Source organism: Botryllus schlosseri, chromosome 4 (genome assembly GCF_051294905.1).
Source record: "Botryllus schlosseri isolate E-star chromosome 4, Bs_hap1, whole genome shotgun sequence".
Lineage (NCBI taxonomy): Eukaryota > Metazoa > Chordata > Ascidiacea > Stolidobranchia > Styelidae > Botryllus > Botryllus schlosseri.
Window position 1 is genome coordinate 971,267 of NC_137239.1, and position 25,685 is coordinate 996,951.

The 25,685-nt window shown below is 40.6% G+C and overlaps 2 protein-coding genes and 2 long non-coding RNA genes across 4 annotated transcripts in view; 2 read left to right on the top strand and 2 right to left on the bottom strand.

Annotated features, from left to right (window-relative positions):
- LOC145437866 (uncharacterized) overlaps positions 1-25,685 on the bottom strand; it is a 430,122-nt gene that overhangs the window by 274,881 nt on the left and 129,556 nt on the right. The gene's annotated exons all lie outside the window — the stretch shown is intronic.
- On the top strand, positions 4,461-8,210 carry LOC145436819 (uncharacterized). The gene is made up of 4 exons (XM_080314036.1): positions 4,461-4,701; positions 7,624-7,712; positions 7,876-7,939; positions 8,061-8,210. Exons 1-4 carry the CDS (start codon positions 4,654-4,656, stop codon positions 8,169-8,171), a joined length of 312 nt encoding a protein of 103 aa, XP_080170162.1. The 5' UTR covers positions 4,461-4,653; the 3' UTR covers positions 8,172-8,210.
- On the top strand, positions 16,340-17,503 carry LOC145436821 (uncharacterized). The gene is made up of 2 exons (XR_013914420.1): positions 16,340-17,294; positions 17,350-17,503. It is a non-coding gene; the product is annotated as an uncharacterized LOC145436821 (long non-coding RNA).
- On the bottom strand, positions 17,453-21,381 carry LOC145436820 (myb/SANT-like DNA-binding domain-containing protein 3). The gene is made up of 3 exons (XM_080314037.1): positions 20,645-21,381; positions 20,376-20,566; positions 17,453-18,702 (listed from the first exon to the last, which is right to left on the bottom strand). Exons 1-3 carry the CDS (start codon positions 20,818-20,820, stop codon positions 18,662-18,664), a joined length of 408 nt encoding a protein of 135 aa, XP_080170163.1. The 5' UTR covers positions 20,821-21,381; the 3' UTR covers positions 17,453-18,661.

The window sequence follows — 25,685 nt, forward strand, 5'->3', positions numbered from 1 at the left end:
ACAGATTTTGCGTCATTTATGGCGTGCATTTTTGGAGCTTGATTTGAACTTGATTGATAAGGGCCGTATGCACCAACATGTTTTGAACCCAAACTGGAGCTCAAACAGGGGTTCAGGAGATATTTCCAAAGCACCATCACTGAAACGTCAATGATCTAGCGTTCACTCGCGCCGAATTTGATCGAAAAGTAAACAACCGCGGGATGTTGTTTAAAATGTAGTTCAGTGCATTGGCATGGTTGTCGCTGATCGTGGTCTCCTGTTTCTCGCGGCTGGTTGACTGTAAATTGGTTCATGTTGAAGACGTAGGTGCACTATTTTCTATCTTTCCGTATATCAGCAGACTTTCTAAGCTGTAGGAATAGATTTTATATGTTTCCGAACCCAGAACTAGAGTTTCACCAATGGGAGGCCGAATGGCTAGCTGATCCTTGATCGGTATACCGGTATTAGCGAGTGTAGTGGTGAACCAGGAAATCCATATGACTGTCTCAAGGTACCGGTATAATGAAGATGCGATATTCTTGACTTGCGCCTTGTAGGTTTGAATCACAAATTGAATGAAAGACCTTCGGGTCAAAAATGAATGAAAATTATGACCCATGCTGACGTCTGACAGTGTACAGTTTTTGAAGTAGCCTACCCTGCGTGGTGCCATTGATGAGGCGTTTTCCCTATAAAGTTTGATATATTGCACCATCATTGAAGCTATGACAGTACAGCCGATATTACAGTAGATTGTCATCATAGCCCAAATGACCGCGTTGGAATCCCGGTACGTTTAGCGTAATATATTTGGTGTGTCAAGACGGTTTTCAGCGTCACACCTGCGTGTATTAGTGGAATCTTTGATGTGCACGACACACCGATTCCATGACATTGGTGAAATGGAAAGCACGTAGTTGCCGGCTGCGAATCCTCTGCGAATTGCCGAATCCTCTTTTGTGTATGAAGTATGAGTACGGAATTTAGTAAAATGGACCTAAGACAAAACTGAAAGTTGATTTGCTTGCTAATGATGTAGGTTGTCGATTGAGTAGTGGACGCAGAAGTTGTAGGGATTTGTACTAGACGTCAGGAATCGTGGTCCCGTGATTTGCGCTCGCGGTCGGCTGTTTTGGAGCCGCATGTCTTGCAAATCTCTATATTATAGTAATTTTACAGGTTTTAGGTTACATGAGTGAAATATATACATGTTCTCACAACGATGAAGCGTTTCACTAATCTGGAACTATTTTGGAACTTGAAAAGCATGATGGCAAAGCTAGCAATGGTATTTGATTCAAAAATGTTTACAGAAATATAGCCGGAGTTTTGTGAATGTGCTCAGCTATTCATCATTGAAATAGACATCGCGCTAGCGACCGATGAGTTCCACAAAACACTTGTTTTGTTTACTATTCGGTCGGCCTTGAGTAGCTTTTCAGAGCGAAAATTGAGCATCTATTTACTGAACGCTAGCTCGTCTCAATGATCATCAGTTCGTCTGAACGGCGTTTAAATATTGATGGTGCATCGCGAGATATTTTGAACAGATGTTTCGTTTGAGTTATGTTCGAGCGAACAGACGATCAGACTTGAACGTGTTCAATGTTGGTGCATACGGCCCTCAATCATGAAGAATCCATTTCAGCGAGACCTTTTCGAAACAGAGTAACCAACTATGCCGGCTTAAAGTCAGTTGAGAATATATTTCATAGAAGGGGAGACATTGCAAAACATGGAGATCTACTGATGAATAATAGTCACCCAACTGCATTACGACGCATACAATGGCCGAGAATGCAACCTACTGTTATAATTTTGCTACTATGATGTGATTGTTTTTTACGGCAAACATATCCTCAAAACCACATCGGCGGTGTTGGTATTTGTAATAGCAACCCTTTCGAGTATGCCTCGTACTGTTCAACCTTCGGATTTTTACGAATGATTTCATTATTCGGATTGGTTGGTCAAAGTATACACTGTTTACGGGAATTCCTGAGACTTTTCTTTGCCGTGAGTTTGAGTATGTAAAGTTGAGTTTACTGTTAACAATTTTATCATTTCAAAATACCACAAGATTGTGATACAAAGAAATGGCACCTCGGCATTAATTTATGTATAGCATTTATATACCCTTCCGATTAGCATCGTTCAATAATCTGATTAATGTATAAAGCTCATGGAATTCAAGCGGTGTGTGTCAGTGTTTGAGTCTGGTATATGAGTTTGTAAATGAAGAATCGAAATATTACCAACTAATGAATCTAGCGTTGCGATTAAACGTGAATAGTTTATCCACCGTAGTTGCATTTATGTCAGCATCGTGTTCAAGCTGTTATCCTGAAAGCCAATATAATCGGTAGTTTTTAATATTTCCGACTATATTTCTAACAGGATTCATTGTAGCCTATATGACGCTGAAATCCCACCCTCAAGCTTGATTCACGAAGGGCACGCGTCTGTGCGGCGAAAAACGTCGAAGTGACGTAGTCGATTCTGTCACTCGAATAATTTCGAATGAAGTAACCCGGTATTCCCCTTATTGGACGAAGCAAATTTGCTGAGTAAAGGTGCCTACGTGACTACGCTAGCGTCTCTCTTTCGTAGACAGACCTCGCGAGACATATGCGTATTGCGTATGTACAAATAGCCGACATAGGCGTGATGAAGGAAGAATGTTCCGAACGTACATTTTCAAACTACCGTAATTAACTGAGCGCAAAAGGACTTATTCATGTTACAATGTTTGGATGTTGAGATGTGCCTTGCGGAAATTGCTCTGGATCCTCATTATGAATGTTGTTTTATCCGTTATAATTCAATAAACTTAACACAGGTATTATAAGCAACTGACTAAGTGAACCCTAACATTGGCGATCACCCAATCATGATTATAGAATGCAGTATCACTGTCTTTTAAATACATGAGATCAATGGTTGCTATTAGCATTAGAAATCTTGTGATATCCCGTGAGGTTTCTATGCTACTAGATAATGACAACTTGAGTAATTAATTACGAACGATATAGAATTATATAAACTGAATCGATAGCGATCCTTCCTATAACGTCGTGTGTGTGTAGAAGCTAATTTCACTGGATAAATATATGGCCTGGCGCGATATTGGAAGTTAATATTGAGTTTTGGTGAGATCAGACAAATAAAATGTTTTGACTTGTCTATATCATGTGCTGCATAGGATATAAGTCGAAATAGCTATCGAAAGGGACCGTTTGTTGTTGTTGACTCACACGCCTATATATTTTCATGCAATCGCGCATGACAATGTTGGAAGTTGAATGTTATTGCAACTGCAGCCTATATAGGTCGGGTTTTCTACATACCAATTCAAAGTTTTGATATGATTTCCTCTTTCAGTCGGGAGCTGCTCCACTGCAGCTGTCAGTTTAGAATATTGGCAGTGCTTGTGATCAATGTTCCCTCTAATTTTCGACGAGTCTGCACACACTCACCAACTCACTGCGCAGACCCTTGGACAACAGTGCGTAACGACAAAAAAAAAGGATTTTTTGTGCGCAACTTAGATTTTCTGTGCACAGACCGTGTCAGCACTGCGCATTTGCGCACGTGCGCAGCTTAGAGGGAACATTGCTTGGGATCTAGCTAAGCAACTGATGTGAAGGATTTTTCGAAAATCGCGTTCATTTTCAGACTTGGATGTGATGCTGTATTAATATGCATCAAGTTCCATGTCTATCGTTATACCTTGAATTCGAATGCGTTTTACTTGGACTACTGCGGCTGTTTTGAAAACTTCTTTTCAGGATGAGGTGTGCGGGAAAACGTCGTTCACGCACTACCGACAAACGTGACAAGCTAGCTTTTGTGAATTAATAATCGCGTGGCTATCTGTCGACACCAGACTTGTAGAAACTACTGGACATTCAAAATGCGCAACTGGAACTAGGAATAGAACTACTCACTTTCCAAAACTCGCACCTAGAACTATATTAAAAGTAATCACTGATCAAAACTCGTAACTAGGACCACAACCAGAACTACTCACTTTTCAAAACTAGCAACTAGAAATACAACTACTACTAGCGACCCCCAAATCCACCCCCTGACTACGCCACTGTTAGTAACGATGACTCCGCGCTGACAATGGCTGCAAGAGCATCACACAACACAACACCGGTATCACAATTCCCTCCAAACGACGACACGTGTTTTGTAATTGTGCAATAACTATTTTTTTTAATGTGCAACTAGAACTAGAACTACAACTACTAAAAATAAAACAGTAGTGACCGTCCACGCCCACTAACTAACATTCTATTTGCAGTTGTGGTGAGCTATTGTTTGCATCGCGAACATGCATATTCTTTCAGGTCAACTCCAAAACAAAGGGACATCGAAATGAAACATTTGTATTTCAGGTGGGACTGCATATTGTCCAAATTCTTACTTCTCAGTACAAGGTTGATAGACAGATTGAGCCGTACTGCGTTACGTTTCGGCAGTCACGTACACACGATGACTCTTCAATCAGTATTCACGTGTGATATATCGCAGAACAGAGGGGAATCACCTATAGCTTCTCTCGCAGCTCATAAATAACCCGGTCCGCGCAACGGCAACGCATTTCAACGGAAGCTTTGAAGGAAATAAGAAAAGTAAGCGGTTTAGTGCATTGTACTCGAAATGGCAGCTCTTCGTCAATCGGTCAAGTTTTTGAAGGAAAAATTTTATGTAAGTAAGCAGAACATGTTAAGAACATAGAAATTATGTACTTTTGCAATTTGATTTCCAGTGTATTTAGCACGGTTGGGCAAAATCAAGTAACTGAATGATTCCGTTTTGAATCGAGTATCAGGCATTCGAGTCGAGTCGGATTCGAATTCGAGTTTTATTCATTACGACGTCACAGCGGTATGAATGATGTGGAAAGTTGAAACATATGTAGGCTACCTTTTATTCGACCACAAACAATATAATGACGGTTCTACTCCGCGGTAAAGATAATCAAGTATTTTTGACCATGACTATTTCATTGAACTTTTTGACAATGCTGTGGGTCGATCAGCTATGTCATTTCCAAAAACGCGCGTATCTTTGTATTTCACGTTTCGTATGCTTCGCTACGACCAATAGAGATTTACAGCATTCAGCAATTTTTAATTCAATGCAATTTATTGCTAAAAACTTCATCATTTCAAAACACCACAAGGCTGTGATACAGTGAAAAAAAGGAAGTGGTCGAAACGACTTGGAGTAGTCTTCGAAATCAGACACAAACCTGGCCTAGGCGATGTAAAAAAGGAGGCATGCACACTGAATGAAAAGTAAAAGAAGTTAATATAAAAGAACAGGTGACAAAAAAGGTCGCATGTGTCGGAAGGCGAGATCGATACATCAGGTCCGGTAAACTAGAGGGCTAACTATAGTATTGATTTAGTAGAAATTGTTTGTATGTTGACTTGAATGATGTGGTCATGTTCGGTGACTGTCGTAAAGCCAGCGAGATAATGTTCCTCACTGCGGGTCCGGCATATTTGACAGAGCGACGATCTTATTTGTCGACCATATGATAGTTGCAAGACGTGGATGCGCGTGTGTTGTACTTATGAACTTTTGATACCGAGGAAAACGATGTCGAAACTATAATTCTTGCACAATTTTATGTACTCGAAAATCACCTCGCACTAGTCGGCTTATTAGAATTAACTCTCAATCCAGATCCGAGTACTCGAATCATTGTGCCCAGACCCAGTATACAAATTTTTGGCGACCTGAATATTCTACCAATTCACGATAAAGATGTAAGACCTAGGTTCCCGCGTTTATCTAAATTTCACAGTTTATGTCTGTATATGAGTTGACCACCGATTGAATGTAGTAAAGGAGATAGACTAGTGTCGCCTGAGACAACGTTTTACGCGGTCGAGATGCGCGGTAGATTGCTAAATATAGGCCAGTTTTCTTGAGATCCTCGTTTCAGCCGTGCAACCACTCACCCATCGGTACTTCAGTAGAACACCAGAACGGTAGTCAGCAGGGATCCTCTTCGCGGTTTTCAGAAGCGGCCAGGGCTGTAATGACTCGAGTCATTACTCGACTTGACTCGAGTCATTTTCTCAAAATACGGAAATGACTCGACTCGACTCGGGTTAATCTGTGTATTGACTCGACTTGGACTCGAGTCATTGCGCATGACTCGAGACTCAGACGGCCAAGACCGACATTTCATTGTAATTTCGATGAATAGTCAAGTGTCCACGTGATTGGGATTTCGCATATTGGTACTGGTACTTGAAAATGCGACCAGAAACTGCTAAAAGTGAGGAAAATTAGTATATTATAAATGCGAACCAGTCGATATCACCAAACAGAGTTATAAAGAGTGGGTAAACAAGACTTTAACTGGGAACTGAGCGGTCAACACAATGACTTGAACTCGGTGGCGAATTGAAAATGACTCGACTTGACTCGAGTCAAAACTAAAGTGAGATGGACTTGTGACTGGGTTACAATCCTGGATGCGGCCTTAAGCGACTTACACCCAACTAATATTCTTTATTTTAGCGTACAGAAATATAAAAGTTACAGAAATTGACGAGAACCATTCATATAAATAAAGTACACCTATATCCATGCGTGTCTGTCATATTTTTATGGGATTTCCAATGGTCAAGGAGAGCCGAATGAAGGATAGCTTGGAGCTGCAGTTGGGAATCACTGATATAGCGCGTTGCGTTCCGTTGCTAATTATATGGTAGTTGGATGTTGGTTGCATCGTGTGTTGTGTATTGGAATCCGGAGTCAAGAAGTCGTTGAATTTTACGGGACAGTGGCGGCAATGAGGGGTATCATAGGTGTCTTTACCTACTTTGTTCATGCAAATGACGTGTGACGGAATGATGAATAACGCGGCTTATAATATAGAATACAAGGACATGAAACTTACATTTAGTCACTGATTACACTGAAATATATCGTTTCCACCAAACCAAAAACGTCTGAATCGCAGCGTTATTGGTCGAGGGTAGTAACCAAGTCACAAGGTTCCAAGTCACAAGTCAATATCACTTTTTTAGTTTTGACTCGAGTCCGAGTCCAAGTCATTGTGTTGACTGCTCTGTTTCCAGCTGAAGTCTTGTTGAACCCACTTTTTATAACTCTGTTTGCTGATATCGAATGGTTCGCATTTATAATATGCTAATTTTCCTCACTTTTAACAGTTTCTGGTAGCATTTACAATTATTACTACTGATAGACAAAATAATTATAGTGTGATAACTTTACTATTCTTCGAAATTACAATGAAATTCCTGTCTTGGTACACCCGTGTCTCAAGTCATATGACTTGGTCAGAGTCATGCGCAATGAATCGAGTACAAGTCGAGTCGATACACAAATTGACTCGAGTCGAGTCATTTCTCATTTTTAAGAAAATGACTCGAGTCAAGTCGAGTGTCCAAAAAATCGCAACTCGAGTCATTACAACCCTGTATTGGTCGTATTAACGCGATATGCCTGATGCATATTACCGATAGATTCCGGGCTGCTAACCTTATAAGACATATAACATGGTGATATTGTGAGTTAGAATTGATTCAAAATATGTAATGCAGCGTCTGACCGGTGAACTATTCGGTAACATTTTTATTTCAGATAATACCCCTTCTTGGCGCGTGTGCTTTCTCCGGGAGTATTGGGATTTTCACGATGGGATATACGGCTAAAAACAAAACCGACGTTGTGTAAGTTTATACTGATGTTTTTGTTTATTTGCGCTTCATAACCAATGCACGCAGAAGGCGTTCAAAGTCTTGCTTGGAGTACTGATACACATTTTTCGAGGAAAACTTATCCCGCATCGCTTTGAGGTGTATTCGTAGAATGTTATATTTCCAACATTTTCAGATTTAATCGCTGGGCCAAGAAGCTCCCCGAAGATAGAGTCGACTGGACCAGACCAACGCAAAAGGTAAGGGTGGGATTATCAGACATGTACGCATTGCAGAATGTATGAGAATTGCTAACGATGTGTCGTTCCTAACGTAAGTCTGGCATGTCTGATTCCGAACATCGTTATATTTTATATTCAGCTCGTAATGACAAACAGCGAGGAATACGCTGGATACAAGGCGAGGCCCGCCGACGAGGAGCGACTTTACCAATTAATCTACGCAAGCGGCGAATACAGAAGTCGAACATAATTACGATGTGTTATATTCGTTACACATAGAATGCTTCAACTGCACTTTTCACCTGTTTCGCGTTTTTTTGTATTGTGTAGTGAGTTCAATCGAATCCTGCTCTGACACGGCTTGTTAACTGTAATAGTCTTGGATGTTTCGTAGATTAATACATATTATTTGTAATATATATATATAATATATACTATCGAAGCGTTGTATTTGAGTATGAATTAATTATTTGGGCGTCATATGCTAAATATCACGATTACCTGGTTTTAAGTTCAACTGTATATTTTCTTCAGCACGCCTTGTTCACTGTAATAGTCATGAATGTTAGTGTTTTGTAGATTAATTCCTATTATTCGTAATATATACTCCTGAAGCGCTGTGTTTGAGTAATGAGTATATATTAACTATTTGGACGTCACGAAATTTCACGTTTTCTAGATTGTAAGTTCAATTGTATCGTTTCCTTGGCACGACTTTTTCACTGTAATATTCTTGAATGCTATAATTTGTAGGAAATTCCTATTGTCGCAATGTATGTGTAATATGCAGTCATGAAGCGCTGTATGAAATATAGGATTCTGCACGCGGTATTTCGGATGAGCATTGCTCACCTTGCAAGTGAGATGGTAGTTTGTGTCGGTATGTGCATCAGACACTCTTTTGGATTTAGTGTTTTGAAATGATTGTATACCCCGATCCATATCAAGTTTACCCTCAATTCGTATGAGCTCAAAAAGTTTAGATCCAAAAATCTATTTAAGTTCAGTGTCCGAATCCCAACCCTGCTTCGCGTATAGTCGTAATTTCGATTCCAGTCAATTTATTGGAATTCTTTTTTTTTTAAGTTCCTGAACTTATTTTCATCTCAATTGTGCATGCTACACTTCCTGTAGGTGCACCCAGGGATATCCCAGAGGCGCACCGTACCATCATAGAGAGTGTTTAGGGATTACGGTCATTCGTTTCATCCTAGCATGTCTCCATAACATCACCATGACTCGCTGGGATAACCTTTTATTTCCGTGTGATGGTGTAATGTGTATGAATATTGTAATTACGCACTTTAACAATATTTTCCAATCGCACAACCGGGGATGAATTTGCTCGAAAATTGACTTGGGAACAACAACGCCAAGATTTACAGAAATATGTCTGTTCACAAAGATGCAGTCGGGTGATTTTCTCAGTCTTTATTTCACAATCCATGAGATACTTTATCGATCCTACTGTGATTAAAATGGAACGTATCTTCACGGACTTTACAGTGGCACAGCTGTAATATTATTCGTGGCATGTTATCATTCTCTATGTTGTTTTTGATTTCGTTGAAAGATTCTTATTACTTCTGAGCAATAAATATATATACCGCCACAACGAAGGGGTTGTTGTTGTATGTGGGGTTAATGGTGCTCAACTACTAAGGTCTTGTGCACCAGACCACGTCGAAAATAATATATCCGCAAATGATTAGATTAATCGGGTAGCCAATACGAATTCAATGACAGTCTGAATTGTATAGGGACTGGATAATAAGGCCCGTACTGTCATGTCGACATGGTTCCGTCTAGCCGCACTCTTCAAATATTGTCTCTGAGAAGCATATACTGGGCACACAAGCAGAAAGTGTTCGACCGTCTCTTCGGCCTTGCACGTGTGGCACAGGCCATTTTCGTGGTCCTTTATACGATGAAGATGAGAATTCAACCGACAATGTCCCGATTTCAACCTCAATATAATGGAGGAGTGCCTTCGTGAAAAATTCAGCGGCGCAGGAGTTTCTGCGATGGATGCGTGTATTTTGTGATATGCGGACCCGTCATATGACGAGTTGAAGTCTTCAATCCATTTCTCGCGGCATATGGATGCTATGAGCGTTTTCACTTCTGAATTAGACAGTTCGACTGGTTCTCCAATGTCATCTACGTAATCCGTGGATGCAGCCGCTCTTGCTAGTTCGTCAGCCGTTTCATTTTGTCCAACTCCCATGTGGCCAGGGATCCATACCAAATTTGTCTCCACTCCTTTTCTTTCGAGATTTGCGCATAACATAATACTATCATATATTAGTTTGTTATTAGTAGAACCGGTGGTAATGGCTGTAATGGCTGTCCGATAGGATGGCGAGTTTTCGAGAACCTACATTTTCTTTTGCCCAGGTTAAGCCACGCAGAATTGCAACTAATTCGGATGAGAATACTGATGAATATTTACTGAGAGATTCGCTGTGAGAAAACGGAATTTCTTCGACTACGAAGGCTGCACCACATCGATGAATAGTTTTCGACCCATCGGTGTATATTTTGACATGGTTCGAGTACGTTTCTGTGATGTAACGATTAGAGAGAGAGAGAGAGTCTTCATTTTTTCATCGAACCAAAATACATAACAAACGGCAGTGATGGTGGTACAGAAAATATGCATGCACAGTATTCGGTATTAGATAGGAATGATCGATAAGACCGTGAAGGTCATCTAGTCTGATCACACCAGCATCAAACAGGTACACTTGACTCTGAACAGTCTGGCTGTAAGGAAATGTTTAGTTAAAGGAAAATAGAAAAAAAAAATTAAACAATGGTGGCAAATGATCAATGAAGCAATGTCTGGGCGAGGTAGGGCAACAGTGTTAGTGTAACGACAAGAGGTGGTCAAGTAAGGCTTTTTTTAATCTATTATAAGGCAATTCACGGATATGTGGTGGTAATGCATTCCAGATGATAGGTCCCGAGTAGTCGATAGATCTCTCGATAGATTACACTTTGACTTAGCAATTGTGGTTAGGTCAGACTTTACATTTCTTGATTTTAGGTGCAAATCTATTCGACAACATATTTCCTGCCATGGCGGGAAAGGAACTACTTCATGGTTCTGTGAATTAATTTGCATGCGTTTCGCATTTTTAGTTGTCATGTTAAGGGTCATAAATAACGTCGAGTCCGGGAAGATTTCGTGCCAAGAATCCTCAATGACTGTTGCGCACGGGTGGTTCAGCAATGACGCTATAACAGTTCGATAATTGTAGCACGCTTGCAGATGCCTCATTGGTATGGGTGGATCGGCGCAGGAATGTTGAAGAGCGAAGGATGGAGTACTCTTCATTGCCCCGTTGCATAACCGTAGAGCGGTATTCTGAATTTTTTGGATGGAATTCATGACATATAAAGGTGAAAACAAATGCGCCTCGAATCCGTACTCAATTACCGATCGGATCATAGATCTGCAGACCGCTAGCAAGCAAGGTGTGGAGGCACCCCATGTTGTGCCACCGAGCATTCGTAGTAAGTTCATTCTTTTTAGGCATTTTTCAACAACAGCATCTTTGTGCAAACGATAACTCAGTTTAGAATCGAAGATAATTCCCAAGTATATTTACAACTTTTCTTTATTGGCAGTTCTGTCATACCTATTGAAAATTGAACAGGTGGCAGTTTTCTGCGTTTTGTGAATATAATTGCGGCAGACTTCTTGACATTGACCCTCAAACCCCATTTTTCACACCATTGATACAGGTTGTTTAAAGAATTCTGCAATTTTGACGAGATTGTCATTACATCTAAGCCAGTTTCCCATAGGCAAGCGTCATCCGCAAATAGATTGATACTAGTATCGATTTCATCGGGGAGGTCATTCACCATAACAGTAAAAATTATCGGACTGAGAACACTGCCTTGTGGAATCCCATTATCTAAGGAAAATGAATCGGATAAGCTGTCACCTACCCGAACTTGGAAAGTACGGTTACAGATGAATGAGTAAATCCATCTGAGCATGTTACCAGAAATGCCCAGTTTGTGGAGCTTGAAGATAACGCCTTCTCTCCAAACGGTGTCATAAGCTTTTTCTAAGTCTAGAAAAGTTCCAACTGTAGATCGTTTGTTCCAGATGCCTTTGTAGATATCGTCATGCAGGGCTAAAATACAATCCGTGGATGAGCGTTAAGTCCTATAGCCGCATTGAACTGGCGAAATTTGTTTTGTACTCTCTAACCACCAACGTAGTCTATTAGATATCATCCTTTCCATTATTTTACACATATTGCTTGTTAGGGATATTGGGCGATAGGAGTCCGGATCACTAGGTCTTTTGTTTCCTTTTAGTAATGGTATAACTGCTGAGTGACGCCAGCTGGCAGGACAATTTCCATTACTCCTTGAAGCATTGAACGATGAAAGCATGCGATGGAGACAGAGTTGGTCCAGATTGTAGATCATCTGATAACATACGCCGTCTGGTCCAGGAGATGCACTTTTCTTCGCCTTCAGCGCTTTCTTCAATTCCCTCATTGTGAAGGGATTATTCATGTCTGAAGCTTGATCGGTTTGTACCAATATCGGTTGAAGCGTTTCTCTTTCGAATGCTTTCCGTCTGGCCACGGATTCAGGATCGACGTTATCATCGCTACTGAATGAGGTGAATCTACACGCTAATGCATTTGTTATGTCCTTATTGCTTGTAAGTATGTGATTTCCAGATGTAAGACTACTAATCGTATTCCATGATCTGGATCCGGACATCGATCGGACGACTCTCCAGACCTTGGATAACTTGATTGTAATATTTAGAGATAAGCAAAATGATTCCCAACAGGACTTTTTAGCGGATTGTATCACCCTTCTAGTTTCCGCTCTCTGCTTTTTGAACGCTACAACAAGGTCAATGTGAAACGAGGTCTTCATTTTCAAGTAAGCAGCTCGTTTCAGACGAATAGCTCGGGCACACGCTTCATTCTACCAGGGAATGCTACATTTTTTATGAGGTTTCGTGATTGGAATACTGATTCGAGCTGCTGCGATTCTTGCTTCTGTGATGTCTTGTATTGTCACTCGTTCATTATTACACAACAGAGAGAGATTCCGATTAGCTGACCATCGAAATTCAGACCATTTTGCTTTGTGTATAGCCCAAGATTCATAATGTTGCGCCGCCACCTTTGGTGAGATCGAAATATGATTGAAGATCAAAAAATGGTCACTTCCTAAAAGATGATCCGTGACCACTGTCTCAATCGTGTGTCCTATGTCCTTGGAAGCAATTGTTAAGTCAAGCAGTGATGTTGCGCCAGCATCATACGATATGTTTAGTCTTGTTCCTATATTGGTGTTTATGACTACCACATCTTTGTCGTCTAATACCTCTACAGATGTTTTCCATACCGATTACCATTCTTGGCACCCCACAAGGAGTGGTGCGCATTGAAGTCGCCCACCGCTACGAATTTAGAATCGCAGAAAGAAAAACACTTTTTCATAAGCTGCAGAGAGACTGCTTTATTCGGTGGTATGTAGATAATCTAGATATTCATGATGAAAATTTAATCCAACTTTATGAGTTGCGCCTCTATCGGGAAAATATTGGGAACTTCGATTTCCTGGTGACTTATATTTTCTTTCATGAACAAACAAACTCCTCCGCCGTGGATGTTGCGATCTTTACGTATTAGATTATACTCAGGAATTTTTGGAACATATCGGTTAATCAAGTGCGTTTCCTGTAAGGCTATGATCTCTGGCTTTTCCAACATACAATTTTCAAGAAAATATTTCAATTCGTTGAGTTTACGATACAAGCCTCGACAGTTCCATTGGACTATATTGAAGATGTCGGTGTATGCTCGAGGACATTGTTGTCACCATGATCATGATCATATGCGGATTGGTTGTTGGTTCTCTCGTTACCAGCCAATAGATCCAGGGGTCTCCACTGTTCGATGTTACATTCGACATTTCATAGTTTTGAGTCGCCTGATCACCGAAACAATTCTTTGGCACCGATATTCCTAGCTTTTCACCGGCCGATTTTGCAATAATTTCGTCTATGCGTACCTCTTGACCTGCTCCGAAACTGACTATTGTGTTTTTGATGACTTCCGCTATGAAATTGAATAATGCTGTCAGCGGGATGGTTACCAGATTGTCATCAGAACTTGGATGAGGATTGCGCGAACTACTTTCATTGATGCCAGCACGAGCGTTATCGGAATAACTTTGTTCGCCGCCTGCACTACTGACATGGAGTGACTTAGGCAAGGGGGGAAATTCAGTAGGCGAGAAGGGCTGAAGACTTTCAGTATCCTGTTGCTCTGTCTGTCTGGCACTCCAATAATTGACCCCCGTTTTAGCCATGATTACTTGGATTTTAGCTTCCTGGCGGTATCTCGGGCAACCCGTATAACAAGCCGAATGAGACTCTCCACAATTCACACACCATGGATTATTCTCGCATTTATCAGCGTTATGTCGATTCCCACATTTCGCACAGCGTTGAGCACTGCGGCAATGCTTCGACTTATGACCAAATCTGTTATAATTATAACATCTCACGGGTGGCGGATTGTAAACCCGTGTTCGAAATTGCATGTATCCAATCCTCACTACAGTGGGCAGAATTGTAGACGCGAAACACAGTAAGACCGATTTGTTATACTTAACCACATCATCTGATTTGTACGAGAATCGCCGCGCGAATGTGACGTGTTGTTCGGTCAGCGCTTCTTTTCTTTAATCTCGTCGTCCGACATTTCAAGCGGCACATTCGTTATCACTCCTTTAACCTCAGAAGGTCTGACTATATGGCGCTCGGTTTTAACCTCGATTGGTGTCGACGTGGTACCTAAATTATCGCAAGCGAGCAATTTCTTGACCTGATCACTGTTCGCGCATTTGACTAGAATGTCCCACGAAGGAAGTATTCTATTATCACTGTAGTTGCCACCAAGCACTTTGAACAAAGCTTTATTAATAGTTAATGGATTGCATTGCCGCATAGTTTTCTTAACCCCTTTGATGATAACAGAAAGATCACCATTAACTCTATTTGAATCTGAAGCCATTTCCTTTGAAGCGGGCCCATTCAACTCCGAATTTGCGGAACGCTTATGCGCTCCGCCACTTCCTGGCATTTCACGGTATTACCTAATATAGCTGTGGTTATTGCTGAATCTATAATCTAGAAGCCGATATGACGATAAACTGCAAACACTTCCCTAAACTTTGACTTGTCTTTGCGAATACGACTGAATCGACGTTACCGATACAGGTACTACGATGATGCGTCCTGTCGCGACGACGATCAACACTCGAATCACAACGAAGGGGTAACACGAGCTATGAGACGAATAACAGTGCCAGATTACGTTAGTTAGCGAAGATGTATCCATACTTGATCGCTCTGGAGTGGAAATCGGTTAGACTCGAAGCTAAAAATCGATTTGACTCACAGCAGTGGTACTTACCACGAAACTGCTTTTCATTTCCAGTTAGTGACCTAAATATGAGCAGAGTGGACAACTCGAAAAATTTTCAGCTCTTCTAAATAGGATTAGTATTAGAATTGTTGCTACACAGTCCTTTTCTAAATTAGATTGAATTAGAATTACTGAGTTCGAAAAAAATGTGAATTGAGGTAAATTACAGTTTAAAAAGAAATACAAGCAATTTCTACTGAATCAATACTATAGTCTGCCCTCAAGATTACCGGATCACAATCTGACATAGGCTATCGACCTCGCCTCGCGACACATACAGCATTCATTTTTGTCGATTACTTATATGCTATCCTTTCTTTTATATAGTGTGCATTACTCTTATTTCCGTGCTGTAGGCAAAAACGGGTGTCTGATTAAAAGACTACTGCAAGTCGTTTCGGCATCCTCCTATCTTTTCATTATATCGCAACCGTGTGGTGTAGTGATTTGATGAACATAATAATGTAACGATGACAACAAAAATCAAGTTCAGTTCGTATGAAATCAGAATTCATTCTCCTAACCTCGAACAAGCGCATGGCGAATGTCTGTACAACAAACCTGTTTATTTTCGCACTATACAGATCGCCTGTATCATTTTCGTGAAAACCAGATATTAGTTAAGTTAAGAATTAAAATCAGAGCATTGTAACATTTCCCAAATTAAATTAGAATTAGATTGCCGGCATTTTTATCTAATTAGTCAATAGTAAGACGACTGAAAATATCTAGCTTTATAAGTCTCGACCTTATACCGGTCGCTAATCTACTTGTCATCAATACAATATCACGTGAATGCTATATAATTACCGGTTAGTTGCAGCTAGACGTGAGAGATCATTCGGGGTAGTTAGGTGACATTGATTTATGAAGGCACCTTCTCTCAAAAAGAACTCAAGTCTACGGTAATAACAATAAGTGCCTACGCAGATATCAGCCCGTATTCAAAGAGACGCCTCGAACTCAAACTCAAGGCTTGCTCGACGGAGTAAAGGCGGAGTTCAACTCCATTGGAGTAGCTCCTTGGTATTCAAAGACATTTTCTAGCTTTGCTCAGTTTCGAGTCTTACTCGACGCGTCTGGCATCGTTCGCAACTGTGCGCCGTGCGCTCGCTCGGTATGAACTGTTAAGATGCCGGGTTGGAATCCCGGTACGTTTAGCGTAATATAGTTGGTGTGCAGTATCACGCCGTGAGGACAGTTAGTAGAATCTTTGGTGTGCACGACAGCACGAGACACCGATTCCATATTGGCAGATACGTATACGGTACTTGTTTCATTCCTTTCAGATAAAATAGCTATTGACATAGATATGTTACAATATTACATGCAAGTGAATGGAAACAGGCTGCAGCAAGTACGGAAGTACCTTACAGATTTTTGATAATCCCGTGGAATACATCACTGAGGAACTGTGTTCTGATCGCTATAGGCTTACGAAAGCCGGTGTTAGTGGATTATGGAGATCCTACATGACCTTACCAGCCCATCCAACAAAGGCCTGCCCTGACCCCGTTGTTGAAGTTCCTTGTTGTTTTGCGCTTTAACGCCACAGGAAGCTTTCAAGTTGTTGCTGGGGAACTGGGACATGTCTCCCAGCTCACCGTTGGTTGGTGGATTGGTGAAGCTGGACAGTATTGCCATAGCTCATAAAAGCTCAGCTTCAGCATACATCAAATTCCCACAAGGTGAAGTGGCACCCAATGAGGCCACACGATTTTACGACAAACAGCTGCTGAACAAGGTTCTAATATACTCCAGAATAACTATAGAGAGGACTTTTGGATTGTGGAAGAGGATGTTCCCCTACTTATCACTGGGTCTACGGGCGACACATCAATGACTGTGATGTTAACAGCAGTGTTATACAACTATGCCAGAAAGCACAGGTAATATATTTCTTGATATTTTTAATATCAAGCGTTTAACTCCCTTCAAATATAGGTGCATCATCAACAATGAAACTGATGTCCCTGTCATCCCACAAGAAGTTGTATGAGGCTCCCTGAGAGGCCTAGCTCGGAGACGACGGATCGTAGAAACCCACTTTACGAATGAAATTTAATTTGTTATCACAAATAAAGAAACTGCTGTATCACTTGTATGGAACCGAACGAAATGGTACAGGGTAGAAAGAAAAGAAGTGGAACAGTAACTATCAATAATCCATGGTTACATGAGCATAGCGAAAAAAGCATAAATATCACGGTGCGGTGTTGCAAGTCAAGGCTTGTGCAGTTAAACGGGCATAGCAAAAGAAACGTATTGATGTCACGGTGCTGCAATTAGAGGCATAGTAACTAGCAATAATGCACGGTTAAAAGGGTATGGTAAATAATGCATGGTTAAAAGGGTATGGTACAAGAGAAGCATTCATGTCGCATTGCTGCAAATACAAGCATGGCAGCATCAATAAGGCGCAGGCAAATAGGAATAGCCAAAAAGAGTATTTGCGTCACATTGCTGCAAGTACAAGCATAGAAACTATCAATATCCAACAGTTAAACGGGTATGGCACAAGAAAGCATTCATGTCACATTGCTGCAAGTACGAGCATAGCAGGTATCAATATTCCACAGTTAAATGGGTATAGCACACGGAAAGCATTCATGTCACATAGCTGCAAGTACAAGCATAGTAACTATCAATATTCCACAGTTAAATGGGTATGGCACAAGGAAAGCATTCATGTCACATTGCTGCAAGTACAAGCATAGTAACTATCAATATTCCACAGTTAAATGGGTATGGCACAAGGAAAGCATTCATGTCACATTGCTGCAAGTACAAGCATAGTAACTATCAATATTCCACAGTTAAATGGGTATGGCACAAGGAAAGCATTCATGTCACATTGCTGCAAGTATTAGTATATTAACATCAATAATGCGCAGGTAAATGGAAATAGCACAAAAAATATTTGCATCACGGTGCTGCAAGCAGAAGCAATGAATCTTAATTGAAAGCTTTTATAAAGTAGGTAGACCAGTTTCTAGTGGGTCTGGTGCAGGCAAGCCTTCAAGCTTTTGCCTTACATCTGCTATCAACAGCTGCTTGGTCACAAGTAACGACTGCAGATCAGCAACGGACTGCTGCTTCTCTACTAAGAGCCTTTGCTGTTGCAAGCAGTCAATTTCCAATTTAATCTTTTCCACTTTCAGCTCATGCTCCAAGAGCATGGCATCCGATATGAAGTTAATAACTTCAGCTCTTTTTGGTTTCTTTCTTGACAACCCTGTCTTTTCCGTTTCTTTCATCACCGCCCTTGAAGCCGGAGTTGCAGTCTTGAAGTTACATCTGAAATAGGGACATATGATATAGAAAGCCCTCATTGCATAGCAAATGCGTATAAATTCTAAATATCTTATATATGCTTATAAAGCTTTGCTCAGAATGTTAGTCATGTATCTGTATATATTTACACGGATTTTAGTTAACGCTCATTAATAATGAACAATATCGATGTCAACATCACATCGTGGATATGTCCCAGACCCTGATCACTAGGGCAAGTTTTTGTTGCAGTCAAATCCGTGGAAAGTTGCATTTATTTTTCAGAAAAGATGTACTAAAACGTTGCATTTATGGACGATAAATTTCCTTCAAAATATTAGGTTATGGGATGCTCGAATGAATCTGTATCCAAGGTACTGTAGCAAAACTCAGGGCAGCGATAATAAAGTTGGATTAGCCTTGAAGTCGCGTTCCTCAGGATTCATCAACCCAGGATTAAGGAAACCGGTTGATCGCAGCTTATAAAGTTGGTGTTGATCTCATGATTTAACAAACCGGATTAAACTATCGATAACTGCGTACCATTCCTACGCACAAATATTTCCGATAATGACCGTACCGATTGTCAACTAGGTAATGGCTTCACCAAACAATCAATGAATTAAATACCCACCATTGCAGAGCGATATCAATGTTCTATAATCCGTTTCTTAGCTGTACCGTACTAATTGGACACGACTTTCGTTTGGCGATGATGATAATTCTACCTATTACAGTGGGAGTATGGTTGTCAGCAGGCTGCTGTTTCATTCAACAACTTGACAACTGACAGCCTATTACGCGTTTCCGCATTATGAGGCAACAGATAACGCCACTTGATTGAAAACTCGCAACTTTCAACTTCTTCGCGTCGCGATTAGCAGTATTTAATCACACGATTAGCATTTTTCCGGATCAGCTGACTTTATTATCTCCGCCTAAAATGTGTCCCGATTAGCAGTTTTTAATCACATGATTAGCATTCTCCCGGATCAGCTAACTTTATTATCTCCGCCCTCAGTGTTAGCGACTTCAGCAAAATCAATCGCCAGAAAAAATTGACCCAGTAAAAATATAATTTTCGTCGGTCTAGCCTGAATGTACGTCAACTCAGAAAGGACGTCAAATTTAAACGACAGGGACATAATCAAGCGATCTATTTATATATAGTGCCAAATAATTCTAGTAAAAAGTTGGTCGCATCAAAAATTTGCAAGGAGTTTCATGAAAAATCGAAAAATTTGCAAAAGTTGCTTGAAAAAAATGGAGAAAAGTTGCAAAAAGTTACACAATAAGTTTCCTTCAAACAGCTTAAAACAGCATCCTACGTAACTTCTGAGTATGTAGGAAGCTGCCGGAAGGTGTAAAAAAGTTGCAAAAACTTGCCCTATCGATCACCATTGACTGGCTATGGTCCTCATGACTATCAATCAATGCGCATTGCTAATTCTGGTCAGTGTTAGCTTTCGGGTTTGCGAATATATGGCTTTACGGAGCGATTTTTAAGGTATGACACAAATTTGGTATGTAGAGGAGTCACAGCTAAGCGGTAACCCAACACGCAGCAAAACCTACATAACCAGAGTCAACGATGCTCAAATGTCAACAGCGAATACCGTTGACTACTAATTGTGGGGGATCAGTGCTTGATATGGTGCTTTTATCAATGAAGTGTCCATTATTATGGTATACCGTACCTGAAGATGTCAATGCAACGGAAAGGTCCACAAACATCACTTGATCAGAATCAAAATTGTTCTGGAGTGGCTCGAATTGTTCTGGTATCATGCTATGGATTATCTGTGACATCTCTGGTACTGCCTTGGTTGGAGGACCTCCGCCAGTTGCAGCCAGGTGGGCACGTTCCTCTGTAATATCTTCTTTCGATCTGTTGAAATGCATATGCTACGCATTAGAAGTTAGAACTGACCTCGGCATATTCCTAGAATTTCATCAAAAATCTTACCTCGCCTTCATGTTTGTCCAACATTTTTTAAGCTGCTTGGATGATACTTTTTGAGCATCAGGGAAGGAATTGTATTGAACGGCAAGATCTTCCCATGCAGCATTTTTCCTTTGGATAGAATTTCCATCATTTCTTTTATCCTCAAGTATATCCAGCTTTGCGCTTACAAGAGTCATAAGACGGCTCTTACAGTTTGCTTTACCTAAACATTATCATGTGGCAGACACATCGAGAAAACTGCGAAAAAGCAAGGCTTGTATGAATACTACCACATCACTGCCATACTTCACAACTAGCATTTCATTGATATACAGTACACCATTATACAGCTTATTAAAGCCAGATATTACATGAAAATGATCGAACTCTGTGGACTTTACAATGTTCTATACCGGTATAGTTTACCATTAAGATCATAAATAAGATTGATCTATGTGCACAGCCCATCATCCCGCAGCATACTACCAGAAAAGTCAGTGCAAAGTGTTCGAGTAAAGCCTTGAGACTGCCCCCGGCTTGACTCGGAAAACGCGCACTCCACTGCCAAATTCTCAGCTCGCCAGCTGCCGCGCATCGTCTCTGAATACCAAACAGCTCGAGGTCGAGCTCGACAGACCGCGAAGTCCGACTCCAGCCGTGCTCAAACTCATTCTTGAGTTGCTCTCTCTGAATACCGATTGCTACGCAATTTTGACGCAAAGTGAGTTTGAGCACTGAGTAAGGTTTCTTGAATACGGGCCGATACATAATTGTATCATATGATACATAATTGTATCTACGTCGCGATACAATCCATCAACGATTTACACGCAATTACTAGAGCTGGGTATATTTCCCCGCAAAAGTTCCCGCAGGGTCGGTCGCAAAGATCCTTCGTGAGTTGATGCAATCATGATTGTTATTTTGTAGCAATACCAGGCGTCGCGTGCGTGATGAAGATACTTGTCGGGCGAGTGCGATCAGGTTATACGAGGTGACTACGCTCTGCAATGAGACAAACAGTCGTCATGTTTTCATTATCTCTCTCAGTTCTCGTACATAGACAGCTTTGCAACCAGTAGCAATCAGTATGATTATGTTTTTGCAATGTGAAGTCTAAAGAAATGTGTTAGGATTGCATATCAAAATGTACGTACAGTTATGATGCTTCATTATCAGGTAGGCCTATGTAATTAGTAATTACGTGCACGTGTTTTAATGGGCGTTGAAGTCATATGCGTAGAATTACGATCGTCAGGTCGTTACGGAATCTTATAGAGCTCGTATCTCTGATATATTGGATTTGATGTAATATAATATCGCCCCGAAAAGGCGCAGTATTACGAAAGAATTGGTCTAATATCGAGAACAGACTTGTACAAACCACCAACCTTGTTAGTTAACGGTCAACTATAACTACTGATTTTGAGTAGTTCTAGTTCTATTTCTAGTCGCGCATTTTGAAAAGTGAGTAGTTCTAGACCAGAGGTCTCAAACTCAAATGTTCTTGCGGGCCAATTTCCTAGTTTTGATGGCGTCGCGGGCCGCAGCATCAATAATACGGATATTCAATGTATAATTTCCAAGTAGGCCTTATTTGACAGGACCTTGCGGACAGGCATTCCACAAACATCGCGGAAATGTAACTTACTATTGTACTATTCACGCTTGACACGGAAAAATATTACATTTTCAAATATTTGAATAAAATTGTTTTTGTGCCAGGCATAATTTTGTTTAATTAGTGAGTTATTAAGTTATTAGCCATCATGCGAGAGGATGCATCATGAAATCGTAAAACTGTCGGGTTATAATATTGCAGCTAGTGGACCTTTTACGAGCCAGAATTTTATTTAGAACATTTTAAAATCTAATGAAGATTGATCTGATATCAGAGCATTTGAGCGGTTTAGCCTAATCCTAGTTTTGATATAGTCGTGATAAGCATATGCTATTGTTACTGTCATCACCAAAGTCAAAACTTAAATCAGCGTTAGATTTTGCTTTCGATTATTATTGGAACACATCAACAACAACCTAAATATAATAATTATTGAGCCATAGTAATAACATTGCTTCTTAACCTTTTTAGCGATCGTACCCTTGTGCTTCCAATAAGATTTCACGGAGTTCCTGTCCATTTTCAACACAATTTCCGATAGTGCCTATATTAAAATCAGTAATCCCATTCACATAAAATCGCGCGTAGCTTGAAGACTATTTTCCAGTTTAACAAATTAGCAAGGAAATATTCCACAGCATATAGGCCTAATTCCACAATGCATCTCGTACACCCTGATGTGGTGCTTCGTACTCCGATGGGGTCTACGGACCCTGGTTAAGAACCCCTAGAATAGAACTGTCCAATCGCCGAAGAATTCATTGGTGTTAAAGCTGTAGAGCGTAGCCTACTACTACCTTACTCGCCACTGATAATTACATGCATAAAGAGAACAAACAACATCCAGCATGTAACCAACTATACGTCACGGCGGTCACAGAATACCAATGGTTGCCATACTGACCTGATTAGATAACTATATACCATGCGCAACGCAAGCTATATACGACCCAGGGATATATAGAGCTCTATATATCCCTGATACGACCTCTTGATATATTACTAGTCTCCATGAAAATTTCATAGGTTTTTTCGTCCGTAGGATCACCAAGTCCCCGTTCCGAGCCACAAGTCCTTCTCTGATTTTAACATTTGACCCGACTCAACTCGAGTCATTTTTATTTAATCACACAGTCAATCCGAAATCGAGTAATTTACGAAAGGTCGCATCAAACCAAATCATAATTTTCAGTCAAGAATCATCAACGGGTCAGGTTTTATCATCATGAACTACAAATGTGATGTAATAGCTGATCTTCCATACCTCATGGTAACATTTAGAAGTGATGTGATAAAGAAGTTTGCTGTGATTTTTATAGTAGTTTTAGCGTGAACTTTAAGTTCTTATATCTATAAAAAGAGATATGGCACTTGAATGCTTGAAATTCCCAAATGCCGTCGCGGGCCGCACAAAATGCCCTCGCGGGCCGCGTGTTTGAGACCTCTGTTCTAGACAAACAACTGGAAAACACGTGTCGCCGTTTGGCGTGAATCGTGATACCGGTGTCCTGCTGTACGATTTTGTTGCGCCCATTGCTAGCTTAGAGTCATCAATACTAACAGATAGCGTAGCCCATGTTGATCATGGGGGTCGAAACTAGAGATCGACCGATTATCGAGATGGCCGATGATCGGGGCAAATAATGGGAACTTTCTGGATCATCGATATCGGCCTGTGAAGGCCGTCATCGCGACCGATATTTTAGATCAAAAAAAGATTGGAAATTCAATGCTCCATGTTCTCAATCTCAGGAAATCGACGATAAGTGACAGATTGATGCTTGCAGGACAAGTTTTTCTTGTGATCATGCGGAGTAACTGTGCTTCCTGCATTACAATCCACCTCCCGTTTTGCATTTTGGGTTAGCCTAATTTCAATGACTGTGCGCAATTCAGCAATAATTCTTTTTAACTTCAGTTTGCAAGTTTGTGTTTCACCTTTCTGTGGCATGTACAAGTGCCGTCTTGCCTAACATATAATATTTTGGGGGGAAATGGTTCTCTTCTCCTTCCATAATAAAATCGGCCTGTGTTATCGGTTATCGGCCTTGTGAGTGTGTCGATAATCAATATCGGCCTGCAAAAATCGATATCGGTCGATCTCTAGTCGAAACTGCTATCATTTCAAACTCGAAACCCCTTCCTTTTGAAATACCGATTCTATCTCCAATATTTTTCTAGCTGCTTTTTGCAATTAATGAGCTGCTTTTGAATTGAATATGGTTATTTGTGTTTTAGTTAGTTAGTTGCGGATTACTAAAGATCGTTTGTTCTAGTTCTATTTGTAGTTGCGAGTCTTGAAAGGTGTGATATTTGATACAAGTCTGGCGGACTCGGGTACCCGTGGTCACGTATAGGAATTGCCATAACATTGCCGGCTGTGAGTGTGTCAAATTTGCAAGACTTGTACGATTGCAAATATGACGGAAAATGTGCTGAAATCAAATTTCACGTGACTTGTAATTTTTGTGTATGGGACATCATGAATTCCGCTGTTCAGTGTTCACTGTTCATATATGCATATTGCATATTCATGCAACAATAGCAAGAATCATAGAAGCATATAGCTATACGCAGAAACGTGCAACTTTCAGACTGTCGGAAATACTATAGTTGTAGACAACAATGCAACACTTTGCTGCATTTACGTTTGATTCGACGCCACAGTATCTCACCCGCGTTGGAGTGAAAATGAAAATTTGGCTGAATGAAAACTAGGACTGTTGAAAATCGAGTACCTGAGATTTCGATTCTGAACCGAGTATTTTAGAGTTTGAGTCGACACTCATTTTGGCGTCGCAGCAGTATATGCACGATTCGGAAATTTCAAAAATGTACTTTTTATGCGACCGCAAAGAATAATGCCGGTTCTACCACACATTGAAGATGATTGGCTTTTGTTGACCCATACCTATTTCATTGCACTGTGTGACAATGCTGTGAGTTGATCATGACTTCACTTTCACAGATATCTCACTTTCACTAACGTGCGTAGCTTGTTCTGAATGACTCCAAGTCGTTTCGACACCTTCCTATCTTTCATTGTGTCACAGTCTTGTGGTGCATGGAAATGATGAAATTGTTAGCAATAAACTGAATTGAAATTGAATATTTCACCATGATAGTGATAAGTATGAATGGTGTGAACTTCTGAAAGGCTCTGGTTCGTGTGAACGCCAACCTTTTTACAAGGTTCTATACGAAAAGGTTCACAGCGCAGAACCTACCAAGGTTCGCTTGCGAATGCGAATCCCACAATTTATGAGTTTCACATATCTCACCTTCGCACTATCCCTACCGATAAGATATAGTCTTACGACAGTATTTTAATATTTTTTCGACAAGCACTTTCGCCAAAGAGTCCCTATCTACTATGTCTACTAATACTATCTACCCTTGCGTACATTTAATGGCGATGGTGATTCCAATTTATCTCCCATT